Here is a 15718-nt window from a genome sequence, read left to right as displayed (position 1 = left end):
ATACCCTCGTCCTCTTATGTGCATTATTTCTTGTGTGGACAGAGAGCAACGTAAGCTGATGCAGCGGTCAGCAGCGTGAGGCAGGTTTGACACAGTAAGCTGTTCAGATGAAATATACCCTCAAAGCAGCTGATTCCCCTGGGGTCTTGCAATGTCGAAATCAATATTTGGCAGCATTTTGAGTGATGATGAGTACACTTTCCAAAAGGATGGGCACGAACATGAGTGGGGCAACAATATTACCCACAATTCTGTGGGGCATACAATCAGTGTGGAGCAAAATAAATGACTAACAATAGATGATTGCAGAGCTGCAATGGTCTCGTTCACAGAGCAACTTACGCATTCATTAAGCATTATAAGCGAGATTGAAATAAGAAGACTAATAATGTTATGAATCAGAGCCACGGAGGAGAGAAGAATACAGATAGCGGGAAGGAGGGGAAGAAGGAAACTTTCTCAAATAATAGAAATTACAACTTTTCTGTCTTTGAAAATCAAGAAGTAAACGGTTATTTTTCCGTGGATTGTTTTTTTTTAGGAAATAACTGTATGTAAGAATCATATTGCTTCACAAAGTGAGCTTTTACAATTTTACATTTTACATTTATGAATGAAGTGTGGTTATCTATTGGAGCATGATAAATAATTTCATTGTAAATAGTGACGTTCTGCAAGATAAACAACATTTGAGCTTTATAATTCCTGAATGATTCATTCAAAGCTTTCCAGTTTAACATTTATAACTGAATGCATTAGTTTGAATGTACTAATGAATGCATTCACCTGAATTGGTGTTTCAATTTATTTTTCAGTCCATTCAATCTAAATGCTGAATAACTGATAATAAAAAATAATAAAAAAAATACCCAGGACATTTTCTTTCAAAGTTATAGGCTTTATTTAACTGCCAAAATGTCAAGCATGTTTCTCTACATAAATAACAACCACAAGAATTAACATACATGGCTACATGGGGCTGATGAAATCTCTGGGTATGACATCACAATGTACTTGGTCATCTGTGAAACAAAGACGGTGCGGTTCCTTTCATCATAAAAATAAATGAGGAAAACAAACCAAACCATTTATAGAAGATTTAGGCTAGCGAGTGTATTGTACGTGAGCATCTCCTATTTACAGTAGTAAAACTTGCGAAAAATTAAAGCATTCATGGTTATGGAGGGGGAAGTAAATAGGGTACAATAAATAGCTTGAATGACTGTCTGTTTATACAAAATCTATCAACAAAAACAAAAAGAATGGCAAATTACTAAATCCGACCATAATGTAGGTAATTTGGAGGGGAAAGCTTAATCCATGCAGCCTCTTGGCTGGCGTGTCAATGTAAATGCATAGACTCTGTCCATTGAGGAAATAATTCAACATTGTGAGCACGCATTTGTGCTTCCTACAGACACTACAATTCCTTTGTTAGTGCTCTTGTAGCATTGTGACATTCATCAAAAACTTTAAATTAAATGTTCACCAGCTATGTCACCCTTACAATGCTTAAATTATGTCTAACATCACACAACGCACTGGCAACTGAAGCAGACTCTGTTGCGGCATTGCAAATGCGAGCTAAGTCAACTTAAACATGTATTCTTTACGTGCTCTTGAATTTCCCAAACAACTCTAACATCTCTTACTAAGATTAAATATGATCATAACCGTATGTTGTGTTTATTGTTTAATAGACACAGCCCCCCTGATCTTACCACTGTAGGTCTTTTTGTCAAGGTTCTAATAAAACATGTTTTTGGGGGTCACACAGTTGTTTTCGTCATTGTTTTGCACCCAAACCTTTCTCAACTATTAACAGTTGTCAAACACAAAACTACAGGCATCTCAATCTCCACAGTGGGTGACAGATTCTCAGCGTGATGCTGTTATAATAAGCCAGATATGCCTTAGGGTCCGTAGGAGTTATAAACAGGTGAAATTTAAGTGGAGCAATTTCGGTCTCAATTTCATTGCACATGTGGAAAAGCCATGGAGTGTTTAATCCGCAGGCTTGGGGGAAATAATTACTTTTCTTTTTTAGTGAGCATTCCTTCAAGGCACTGGAAAAAGTGGCCTGAACGCATTTTGTGTGAGCCTTTTAAGCGTTGGTTGGGAAATGAAGACATTCTGAAAATGATTAACTGCATTAAGCGGTTGTTTTTGTGTGTTTATAGGCCCATTGTATCATCAGTTGAATTGATTCACCCATTTAGAGGTAAACTATTCTCACCATGACAGAAAGTGATTCCTGCTGAATTTCTTAATAAAAGACAGTGCTAGTTTGTAGAAACTACTTTTTTAGCAATTAGATTCGGAAACCTGGCTGACTTAAACAAAGCATTTCCCATCAATCATTTGGATCGTTTCAAATGAGGGTTTTTGAACAGTCAATTTTGTTATTTGTTTCAAATGTTGAGATTTCTTTCTCAATAAATTAAACAGAGATTGAATTTAGTGCAGCTGTAATCTGTTTTCCTCTTCTTTAAACACGACTTATGCCTCACCCACCCACACCACAGTGTTTCCCAACGGAACGTCGGTGATCTCGCAGTTGAGCTTATCCAAGCGTCCATCCAGTATAAACAGGGAGCTTTGGGAAGGGGTCATGAGATACTGTCCGAACAGGCCACTTCCAGTCATCACCCTGTTCTTCTGGCTCCAGAGCCATTGCGCTGACGGTGTGGGCTGCTTTAGACTCTTGATCATCTTCACATTACCAGTGCTAAGCTCCACAAAAAGAGCATCCGTTTGCTGGCCGGAGCTGCCGAACACATTGTACTGGTTAGCCTCGGTGAAAGAGGGCATGAAGGCGAGATCAGACAGGTGCAAGTTAGTGTGAATGTCGAAGGGCTGGCCGATCTCGCCTCGCACGGACAAGTGCTGCAAACGCATGAGCCCATCACGGTCATCCACGCTTACCAGATAGTGGCCGTCAGGAGACACATAAGGTGTGCCACTCACGTCCCCATTAGGACCGATGACATTGTCCGTAACGCTGTCGATGATTAATTGTGGCTGATCTGCGCCTGTCGAATCCGGACGACAGTTGACAAAGTAGTATCCACCCAGATGTGTGTAAGCGAGGGATTGTGGGATGCAATCGTACTCCTTCAGACTAATGTTCTTCACGTAAGAAGTGGTTTCCAAGTCAATCTTGTGAAGAGCTGGTTCATTCTTGTGAAGGATCATTCCAAACCTAGAATAAAGAAGATGTTAGAATAAATTAAAATGCAGTATTTTGATGGTGTGTGTTTAATGTTTCAGTTAAATTAAATGTTTTAATGTTTAACAAAATAAGTGCAGTAATTGTAAAGGATCGCCATTGATCAAGTGAAAGCTTCAAGTTAGTGTCTCTCTCGATCTTAATCGAATGCTATTGTGGACTTGAGTAATGTTACCCTAAGGGCACTAAGATTACAATTAATGAAGTCCAAGCTGCTTCGGATAAGAAGTACCTGCCAATTTCAAAGTACTTAACTAAGCTTTTGTGTGAACTGATCTAGACTTAGACACAGTTATAAGAGATACTAAACTGTTTCAGTTCAGGTCTGAAGAGAGGAATTCAATGTCGAACCTCTGTTCATCAGTCCATGCTAAATATCTCCTGCCAAATGTTTGGAAGTATAATTGATTTACATTAAAAAATGAATCAACCAAACTTTCTCAAAATCCAACAGACCCGAATTATTACAATTCCAAAAATCTCAGAAGAACAAATTAAAAAATTTGGTACGTGAATGAGGGAGCTCAATAAAAGCTGTATGCTCTACAATTAATTCCAGCGCACATCTTAGACCCACACATCCATCTTCTTATATGCACTTGAGAATGTGGCCGGTCAGAGTCTATGTCATACCAACAGAGCATGTCTGTCACGGACTGATGAGACAGATTACCATCGCCAGTGATGAGCTCCATCATTTGACTGTGGTGATACGCTCAATGCTTCATTTGTAAATTATGAGGTCTTGAAAGAAGAAAAGGGGGCTCACAGGTTTGGGATGAGGGTTAATGAGAAAGCGTGTTAAACATCTTATCAACACTACGAGGAGGAACTGCAAAGAGATGCAGCAAAACTATACCCCAAAGATGTCTAAACTGTTTCACAGTGTGACAGACTAACTTGTTGATAACATTTGGTAATTGGTGAAGTACTTTAATTTGCATTTTAATAAATTAATGTGTAAATAAGATTCTTCTAGCAAGTAAGATTCCTGCCTCTGATCTAACCCTTGTATGGTGTTTGTTTTGTTAAGTGGACCCACCGCATTATTTTAATGTATTTTTATTCAATACATAGAAACAAATATTTTACAGATTACTTTATTCCAATTACAAGCAATACAGCATGCATGATGAGTAATTCATGGCATCATTATTATTATGATTATTATTATGATTCATTATAATCATAAAATTATCACTATTATTATTAATACTTATAGTTATTGTTATTATGCAAAACATGTAATGTATCATGTCAGGAAATGGGGAAGGTAGAACCCAAGTGCAGGCAGATTCAGATAGGCAGGACGAAATGATACGGGGTTGACAGGTTTATTTAACAGAAAACAAGAACACTACAAAAGGGTCAAAACAAAAACCCACGAGGGGGAAAACAGGACAAGAATAATATATAAACTATAACAACGTACAAGGACACTGACTCACTAAACTAATAAAACAAGCACTTGAAACAAAACACTAACACTGACTGAACTACACTTACTTTGACGGAGAACAGGAACAAGAACAACTCAGACGAGGACCATGTATCACACACAGTATACAGGTACCGCTTACAAGGGACATCATACAATGAACGCGCACAGGACAATGAAACATGAGGACTCTTTATAGGGGAAACAAACAGAGGATGGTAACGAGCAACAGGTGCTGGGGATTAGCACTCAGGGAAAGCTGACGAGGAACAAGATGTAGGGAACAATGACGAGACACGAGAAAGATCACTCAATCTCACACAAAACCATAGGTTATGCCATGACTCCACTCAAACAACAAGAATAAACATGACATGATAGTGGAATCATGACATAAGCCCCCCCTTTAATGAGCACCTCCAGGTGTTCATCAAGGGGTAACTAACGAGACAAGACTGACTGGGAAACAGACAAAAACCAGACAGACAAGGTGAACATGACAAGGGGCATACAAGATATGATAACAAAAGGGTTGGGGTGAGATAACAAAAATAACAGACATGGGAGGGGGGGCGGGGGCAAACAAGAAAACACAGGAAGTCCAGAAGGGGCAGGGCCGGGCGGGGAAGTCCCAGCCCTGGGGGACGCGCCAGGGCGCGGAGCCCCAGGAGGCTTGACAGGGGTAGTCCTGGGGGGAACTGTCCTAGTCCCCTGCAGGACTGCAGGGCTAGTCCTCGGCTGGAATGCCGGGCTGGACCAGGGTTGGAAGGCCGACTGGATCGTCGGCTGGACAGGGCTTGGTGCTGACGGCGGCTGGGCAGCCGGACTTGACGGCGGCTGGGCAGCCGGACTTGACGGCGGCTGGGCAGCCGGACTTGACGGCGGCTGGGCAGCCGGACTTGACGGCGGCTGGGCAGCCGGACTTGACGGCGGCTGGGCAGCCGGACTTGACGGCGGCTGGGCAGCCGGACTTGACGGCGGCTGGGCAGCCGGACTTGACGGCGGCTGGGCAGCCGGACTTGACGGCGGCTGGGCAGCCGGACTTGACGGCGGCTGGGCAGCCGGACTTGACGGCGGCTGGGCAGCCGGACTTGACGGCGGCTGGGCAGCCGGACTTGACGGCGGCTGGGCAGCGCTCTCTGACGGCGGCTGGGCAGCGCTCTCTGACGGCGGCTGGGCAGCGCTCTCTGACGGCGGCTGGGCAGCGCTCTCTGACGGCGGCTGGGCAGCGCTCTCTGACGGCGGCTGGGCAGCGCTCTCTGACGGCGGCTGGGCAGCGCTCTCTGACGGCGGCTGGGCAGCGCTCTCTGACGGCGGCTGGGCAGCGCTCTCTGACGGCGGCTGGGCAGCGCTCTCTGACGGCGGCTGGGCAGCGAGCTGGGCAGCGCCCTCTGGCGGCTGGGCAGCGACCTCTGGCGGCTGCTGGGCCGGGCTCGGTGCCGGACGGACCGTCACCTTCCCACAGCGCCCCCCCAAAAAATATTTGGGGTTAGGGACCACAGGACTCGGGACCACAGGACTCGGGACCACAGGACTCGGGACCACAGGACTCGGGACCACAGGACTCGGGACCACAGGACTCGGGACCACAGGACTCGGGACCCCCTGGTTCCCGGCTGACCTCCGCTGCCTCTTCTTTTTCAGCCGACCCACCCGTCTGGTGGTCGGCTGAAGGAAGGAGGTGAAGGGCTCTGCTGGTTCGGGGTTGGAGGCCTCAGAGGAAGACCCCGAAGAATTTCTTCTCCCCCGTTTGCCACGGAGACCAGATGGTGGTGGTGAAGAGACTGCAGAGGATGGGGAGAGGCCCATGACCCCGATTTCTAGGGAATGACCCTCGGGGATGGCGGCCAGCGGAGAAGGAGAGCAGGACTCGACTGAGACCCTGGGCTCCGGCCGATTCATGGCGTACCTGATCAGTTCGGTGAAGCCCAGCGGTCTCAGCATCTGCATCTCCTCCCGCGTCAGAGGCTGGTTGAGGCCACCATTGAACAGGACCATCTGTTCCTGCTCATCATGGACCATCTCCCCTGCAGTCTCAAAGAAGCGATCCGCGAAGCCAAGCACGTCGCCGTATCCCTGACGAACAGTACACAGGCGACGTGCCTGACTTGCGCGTCTCGCCTCCATGCCTGCTGGGTTCAATCTTGGCGCGTTCATTCTGTCAGGAAATGGGGAAGGTAGAACCCAAGTGCAGGCAGATTCAGATAGGCAGGACGAAATGATACGGGGTTGACAGGTTTATTTAACAGAAAACAAGAACACTACAAAAGGGTCAAAACAAAAACCCACGAGGGGGAAAACAGGACAAGAATAATATATAAACTATAACAACGTACAAGGACACTGACTCACTAAACTAATAAAACAAGCACTTGAAACAAAACACTAACACTGACTGAACTACACTTACTTTGACGGAGAACAGGAACAAGAACAACTCAGACGAGGACCATGTATCACACACAGTATACAGGTACCGCTTACAAGGGACATCATACAATGAACGCGCACAGGACAATGAAACATGAGGACTCTTTATAGGGGAAACAAACAGAGGATGGTAACGAGCAACAGGTGCTGGGGATTAGCACTCAGGGAAAGCTGACGAGGAACAAGATGTAGGGAACAATGACGAGACACGAGAAAGATCACTCAATCTCACACAAAACCATAGGTTATGCCATGACTCCACTCAAACAACAAGAATAAACATGACATGATAGTGGAATCATGACAGTATCATATGAAAAACAATTAATTACATATTTCAGCACACACTGAAAAAGGGTTCCACGGACACAAACATCACACAAGGGTTGAAGAAAATAATAATACGACTTGTAAAAATTTGTCTACAAATTTTTGTCTACACTACACGATTTGTCTACACTACACGATTTGACAACATTTTGTATTATAATGGGTCTAATGCATTTTTAATGTCTTTTGTCGTGTGGGGTCATGGGCATGACTTTGTTTACATAAGGTCTCAAGAGAAGGCAGAACGAAGATTATCATTCTTTCAGACCGTTAGTGACGGTCATCCTTTGGTCTCATAGATCCACAGTTACATCCGCAATTCGCATTCAATTTAGCAGCAAAACGGGTTCTGCTATCGTTACAAGCCGAAGAACCCTTTTTTGGTACTATTTAGAACCATTTTACTTTGAGTGTACAGTACAACGTTATTATACTTTATATTTCAAGAATATGATGTCCTGATTGCATACAGTTCTTTCAGAAGTGGATGCTCCAGAAGCTCAACTGTTAGCGTTGGCACTTCCAAAGTCATGGGTTCAATTTCTGGAGGATGCATGTACTAGTGACAACATGTATATTGTGAACTGTGTAAGTCAGTTTGGATAAAAACGTCTACCAAAGCAAACACGTAAATCTGCGGGATTCGCTACAAGCGCTGTATCCAATTCTGAAGATTTACAGAGCTGGCTTGTTCCAACACAAACCAAACTCTATGCTTTGTAAAAAGACCAGAGGCTTCAATGCCAGAGGGATCACTAAAAACGCTGTTTGCATTCACGTATTCAACATTGTTTTACAGATGTATGTTTGATGCAGCCCCTTGTGAGAGCCACGGGGAAACATGCATCACTGAATAGTGATTAGAAACAGGTTTCCCAGTGGCATTTCTACAGGGGCATGAGATGATGTATACAGTTGTACACCAGAAGCAGATTCTTAAAAGTAACATATATCTTTTAGAGTTGACACATACAGGTCTGTCTTCAAGATATCTACAGCCAAAGGAATAAAGCCACCATAAGGTCAATAACAGGGCAGCTCTATAATATTACAATATAAACACAAACAGGGCTTTTTTAGCGTTGTGTATAGTCTGTTATTTGCCATGAGTTTGTTTATATCACCACTGTAGAGCAATTAATATAAGCCCTTTGCTCTAGTGAATCAATGCTTTCCTGCAATTTCACCTCAGGCATCTCAAAACAACACTTTTTACGCTGAAAAATAAAATGTCCTTATTCATCGGCAGACCTTAATTTATACAAATTGATTCCATATTTATCCATCCTACCCTTTAGACCATGGAAAATATGTAATAAGAATTCACAAAAGGCTTACTGTACAATTAAAAAACGAATAAACCAAATAAATAAAGATATGTATTGCTTACCGGTGACACACAAACATTTTCGCCCGTAGGCTGCTTGTGGATAAAAGCGTGACAGGAATGAATGCCGTGAACGGGACTAGGTTGTTATTTTCCCAGTGTGAAAGTTTGTAAATGTTGAAATAATTTGACAACCGGACTGAAATGCCATATAGAGTCTCTCTCCCCTGTATAAATCCCTCCTCAACAGTTCACCGCCACGGGTGAATTCAAAACATAAAGTATACAAGGCAATTTTCAATGAGGATAGTATGAAGTATAATTGGGTCACGGATCACAACACATTCTACCTTACAACAGCATTCAGTACACACAACACTGCCGCTATTTACCAGTAGGAGATCTTATTATATCAGCTTACTTTTAAAAAATCAATATCCTCTTGTAGATTACACAACCTGCCTTCATACGAATTTACAATGAATGCAGCCCCTAGATGACCTCAGTTAGTATTCATAGGCATTTTTACGTAAAATGTTGTTCTAGCATTCATACATTATTATGTTTTGATATACACTTATAGGTCCAATCTTAATAGGGATTCAACATAAATAAATAAATCCATTGAGGTTCTTAAAAACGCAGTTTTTTTCTTTCCAGGTGAAAAAGTGCACTGGAATACAATTTATTTAAACTCTTTTTTCACACTTTTGTAATTAATAGACAAAAAAAGTGTCTTTAGTACTTTTTAAGATAAACTTAAGTGTCCTTCACTGTGCTACTTTGAGACACCATGAAAAAGACTATAGACAATTTTTTGTATATTAAGCACAAACCTAATGTGTAGAATAGAAAATTGGTGATGGAAGTTTCCTATTAAATAAAGTGTATTTTAGAGCACAATTTTTCCTAGAATAACACTTTACAATCAGAGTCTTTAATTTTAATGTGTTTTTTACCAATTTAAATGTTAACCTTTACTAACATTAACACAAATAAAAACTAAAGTTATAACTAACTAACAACAATATTAATGTATTAAGAATAGAATTAACAGTAATTAACAATAAAAACAACAGTAATAACGAATACAACAAGAACAATATAAAATGTGTTCAAATGATTCCTAATAAACACTTAAATAACTATTTCATAATAATAATAATTTACAATATATGAAAAATAACAATGAACAGAAAAAGCCTAGCTATAAAAAATAATAAAGAACAATTTCCATTTAATATATTTTAAGGTTCTGCCAGTAATAACAGTAATAATGACAACAACAACAACAATAATTATTATAATAATATAAAGTCTTTCAACTATTCATAATAAAACCTATTTCCATAATAATAATAATATTATTAATAATAATGACCATGATTATAATAATAATGTACAATATGTTATAAAGAATGAGCAGAAATAATAAAAACATATTAATAAACTATTTCCCTTGAATATATTTCAGGGTTTTGAAAATACAACAAATACTGAGATCACCCTGTTTGGCTCACAATCTGTTATCTAACACAGCGTATATTTCCCCTCTCTCTGTCTTGTTTCCTTTTTATGACCAATGATGTAATTCCTCAAACATGTTATATAACAGGCTTTTCAAAGAAACGCAACTTCTTGACCCGAACACTGATGCGATAAATCCAGACTCTTTCAAAGCGCACATCAGAGGGATATAATACTTCACACAGGAGTTAACCTCTATTGCAGGGTAGAGCGCTGATGGTGCACTCTGTTGACTTGGAACACTGCAACACATTACCCCATCAGAGACAGGACAACACCGCTAAATGTCACCAGCCTCTTGAGGCGGAGAGCCAAAACAGTGCACATACTCTCAAGCGAGTGTCTGCAGTTTATTCAGGAAAAACGAGGCTGACGTTTACTGAACTCCGATGACAGGAAACCGAATTGCAGTGTGGAAGTTACAAACACAAAGGTTTTTTACTGTATCCCTGGGAGTAAATATTGAGATAATAGCGAACTGCATGGTTTGCCTACTCTTCTATGAGAAGGAAGCGTGTAAATTGTTGGGTATGTGTGTGCGAGACATGCTACTTAAGCTGTATAATCTCAGTCTCTGGAAGGATTGAAAATTAAACAGGTTTTTGTGCATTACGGCGTATCCTCTGGATGAACTCTCTATTGTGAAACTCTGATCTCTCATGTCCTTTAACAAAAGCTGGTCACTAGCTGTGATAAGAGCTCTGCTATTGAACTGCCGTGTATTCATTCCACAACATTTATACAACAGAATAGAGACAACAGAAAGACACGCACTTAAGTGATCGACCATGAAAACACAAACGTCTATTAAAGAAGAGATTACAAATAATAGAAATTCTTGTAATAATTCAGTGTTGCAGATATACTCATTGTTAAATGAATCTCAGTTATACTAATCTGTCTGGATTTTCTCATTGAGATGCTGCAAATATGCTTTAAATTGATTTTGGTTTCGAAAAAGAATCTCTATTGGTGTCACCTCTCAGGGTCTAAAGCTCTGTGGTAAAACCTAATGAAGTTTGTAGGCATTATTTTAAAGCATCCAGGGCACACTTTTGACACAAAGACTGCTTTAAAAACAATCAAAGCATGAATATAATGCCTTTTAAGACTGTTCATTTAGAACTAATTTGACTTTATTAATGCCAGCCTGATTACACAGGAATTAATAACTATTTCATGAGCTAGCTATATTTTGTATGAATAACTATATTGTAAATCGTACCGAAACATAAAAAACCCTAACCATCACAGATGAGAATGCAAAAACCTATTACATTGTACAAATTCATACAAACTGAGCTCCTTGTAAAACATCAAATGAATTGCGGTATGCAGATATCCGCTGTGAAAGCAATACCATAATGCACTGCAAAAAACTCACTGAAATTTGTTTAAATTCATTGTGATAAGTTATGTGAAATACAACAACAATTTTTAACAGAGTTTTGTACAATTTCAAATGACTTGTGAAGCCAATTTGATTCAACTAAAAAATGTTGGTTGAAAAGCTTTCATTTTTATCTTTTAATGGATAGTTGATCCAAAAATGAACATTTTGTCATGAATAACTCAATCTCAAGTTGTTCCAAACCTGTATAAATGTCTTTCTTTGGTTGAAAAAAAAGTAGGTTAGCACAAAGAGGCACCTTTGTCTACCATGGTAGAATTTATTTTGTTAAATACAAAATGAGACATTTTTAAGTATTTAGGAAAACAAACAGTTTTAATTTTTCTAGGCAATGTTGCCCCAGAAATCTCAGTTGCTTACATTTTTCCAAATTTCTTTTTATTTCTATTACAGAACAAATACTTATCCAGGTTCTGAACAACTTGAGGTTTTTATAACTTGAGTAATTCATGACATTTTAGTGCGAATTTTCCTTTAAACTGGGGGTTTTTCTACAGTGTATTCTACCCAATGTTTGCACGTTGTAAAGCAAAGCCAAGACTGAAACATTTATAACTTCTATCTGAACATTTTACAATGTTTGCCTCAGTGCTCTTGTTCTCACAAGTGTGACTTGCTCTTCCTTTGCTGAGAACAAGTAAATCTCTCTAGCGCTTGAAATAAGTCATTATTTCTTATATTAGCATGACATGATGGCAAAGGTAAACATTCATCTGCACACGGGGGGAGGCAGTAAGAGGATCAGCAGTGCATGCTCGGCAATCTTCAACTCAGATTTTAATAAATTCAAATGAGATCTCCATATCCATCCAATGTCTCCTGGTCTGTTTATTCAGGGTTTAGACTCACCGTGTCCCTCTCCACAGCTGCTAAAGCTACTTCCCCAAGTGAGTGACTATGAATGCATAACATGGCTTATTAAGATCTAAATGTCGGTCTCTGAATGTAATTTACACACTATAGAGATGTGGAGCTGGTTTCTCTCGGGTAGAGTTATTATTACAGAAGGTGCGATCATATGTAGCTCATATAACTAACAGGATGTTGGAGGTCTCTCTCTCTTTCTCACCTTATGTGATTGATGGTGAGGCTTATGGGAGGTATGAAGAAATCCTCCACCCTGTCGAAGCGATTGCCAACTGGTTGGGTGTGGATGGTGTGATGGGATGTGCTTCCACTGGCCTGACTGATCACCTGATACATAGAAGTATAACACAAGCATTTTTACAGGAGCTCTCACAAACATACACAGCCAAATAAACACTAACGTGAGATTTACTTGCTCAGGCAACCAAATTGTAAACACTGTAATAAGCAGTACTCTATTAACTTAAATGACAGCTCAGAAGGCCAGAATTACCCCTTTCTTAAGGAACTCGATGTACTCTGACTATGATTAGCCGAAGCTTTGCATTATGGAGTCCATAACAGTGCCAATCATGTGATACGTAACCCCACTGAGATTCCTCACTGTGCTGGTTCAATTTTACATAACTTTGCAAACGTTCTAAAAATGTCAACTGAAATCATCAAAACACACACAGCAGGAACATCTCTTCTAGGGAGAGCATGGATAATTTTAACACTATTTGGGCAGTGCATGTTTATTCAGAATAGTTTATTTGTCCCAGGCTTAAATATTTTGTATTAAACATCTCTTATTACCTGCATATCAATTTCATTAATAATTTAATAGGGATGCATATAATGAAAGTTTAAATACATTAATGCCAGTATGTAAATAAATTGTACTGTATTTAAAATAACAGTGTTGTTTAGCATTATTTATATATTTTGTCTGAATACTGTTATATATATATATATATATTCTGTATATAAATATAGGATTGGACATCGTTTGAATGTTATCAATTCTAATTCCGATTCTGCTTATCGATTGCACAGTTCCGATCGCTTTCCTCTCACATATCTAATTTAAGCCTTTGTTTTATGATAAAAAAATATGATTTCAGGAAATCATGAATCCATTGTGACTAACGTTATGTAAAACAAAACAGACATCACATGCATGTTTTAAAGGTGCAATTGTTACCATCTTGTTTTATACTATTAATTTCTGGGCGGGTGCTTCTAAGGAAAAAAGTTAATTTCGAGCCCTGGTTTCTATTTACTTGCTTAAATATTATGTATACAAGTTACGTTTGCCTGCTATTCACATGTTAAAGAATTCTAAACATTGCATTTACGATAGGGGATACTGTTACCATGACAGTATAAAAGGGCATTTTAAGTCAATCAACAGCATTATTTTCTCTCTCAATCAGTGGAAAATGTGAAGAAAAATAAACACCGGCATGTACCGGGAAACCGATATAAATCTAGAAAACACCGTTATATACATTTTTGGTCATACCACCCAGCCCTAATAAATGTGTGGATACTATGCTTTATACCACATTACAAATAGCATAGTTAAACTGAAAATATGGTATAATTTTCATATGGATTTCTATTGAGATATCAGAAGAACATATTTTCAGTTTCTGAATTGAAATGTTTATTTTATATCAAGCATTGAGTGATTCTTAATTTTTAGTTAAGACAACTCAAACTTTATTTTAGTCTAGGACTAGCATTGAGCCTTGTCTGTGAAAAAACACTTTTTACTTTACAAGGCCTGTTGAATGCTATTGTGCATTACAATATTATATTTAGCGTGTCTTTTATTATCTTTGTTCTCCTCGACTTGAAAGACAGTTGGGACAGTAGACAGAATGCCATGGTCCTCTTTAAGAGCAGTGTTTAGAAACAATTAACAGGGATGTAATAGAAACTCTCTAAGGTGGACTGGGAAAGGAAGGTTTAACATTAGGAGTGACGGCAGGAGAGCCTGTTTTTCAGCATCCTTTAGTAATGTGACTGTGATGAGTTCAGTGTACCTGGAGTGTAGGAAAGTTTTTCTCGAGGTCTCCCCAGCTCAGAATCCAAACCTGGTCATGTGACTTGTCATAGTGCAGCTTGACTGGAACCCGGTCTGTGCTCACAGTCTATTGACAACAACAAATGAATTAAGGTGAAAAACTCAACCAGAAAGGATTACAGTAATGATAAAGTGAAAGTATGTAGACTGTCAATAAGTTTGACTTATTAAAAGTGAGAGTTGAGTGACTTAGTTTTAATTATATGATAACTAGAAAGTAAATGTTTGCTTAGCTTTTGAAATTGATTCATGAAAGATGAAAAGCAAAGCAACCTTTTTAACTGCAATGCTCGCAGCATCCTATCTATCTAGAACACATTTTCTCAAATATCTCACATCCTTGTAGCAATTAGATGTAGAAATTACATTTTTTTTTTAGAAATTATCGATACATTTTTCTATCATATAGCAAAGTAGAATTTCAGAATCATCTTTTGCTCAACAAAACAAAGACAGACGCAAAAGTGCTGGTGGTCAGTGGAGCGTCTTTGAGAAATTGATCCATTTTCCACATTGCTTATTTCTAAAGTGTTCCTGTGAGATTCAATGAAATTCCTCTAAACTCATTACTGTAATTCACAGCACAGATTCTCCTGTACTAAATGCCCACGCTTCCTGACATTCTACAGAAGTCACAATTAAAGTTTACAAGCCCACCAAAGCGCTTGGCCATGACTGACAAAATGCATCTCACGCCTGGTTGAACATCGGTATGCTTTTTGCACCTGAAGAGTTTGCTTATGGGTGTGCATTTAAATGGAATGCTGACAGCAACAATAGCACGGCCCGTTTATAATAATAGCTGTGCATCCATATTTATTCCATGTCACCTGACTGAAGATATTCCACTGGGAAACTAATGATTCATTTTGTGCACTGATGGCCTTACTGTGCAATTCTCACACCTCATTGTGCTTACATGGATGCACACGAATATGAATTTTTGTTTTTTATTTGCAAACTGGAAAAAGGATTACGCTCTCTTTCTCTTTTCTCTCCAGGTGCTCTGTGTTCACCTGATGTGGCGTTTATTGTCAAATTCTCCAAAATGTAAGTATTTTTGTTTGGACAGCACATGGCATTAT

The 15718-nt window shown here is 39.7% G+C and overlaps 1 protein-coding gene across 2 annotated transcripts in view; it reads right to left on the bottom strand.

The window, feature by feature from the left end:
- Nucleotides 1-907: 907 nt before the first annotated feature.
- Nucleotides 908-15718, bottom strand: part of fstl5 (follistatin-like 5) — a 103663-nt gene continuing 88852 nt past the window's right edge. For both annotated transcript variants that reach the window (XM_056770381.1, XM_056770382.1), the window contains exons 14-16: nt 14593-14700; nt 12762-12886; nt 908-3202 (exon numbers count right to left, since the gene is read on the bottom strand). In XM_056770381.1, coding sequence (XP_056626359.1) covers nt 2500-3202; nt 12762-12886; nt 14593-14700 — 936 coding nt within the window. In that variant the 3' untranslated portion in view covers nt 908-2499. The remainder of the gene's footprint in view (nt 3203-12761; nt 12887-14592; nt 14701-15718) is intronic.

The sequence above is a fragment of the Triplophysa dalaica genome, chromosome 16 (genome assembly GCF_015846415.1).
Source record: "Triplophysa dalaica isolate WHDGS20190420 chromosome 16, ASM1584641v1, whole genome shotgun sequence".
In the NCBI taxonomy this organism is placed as follows: domain Eukaryota; kingdom Metazoa; phylum Chordata; class Actinopteri; order Cypriniformes; family Nemacheilidae; genus Triplophysa; species Triplophysa dalaica.
This window is presented reverse-complemented; position numbering and strand designations above follow the sequence as displayed.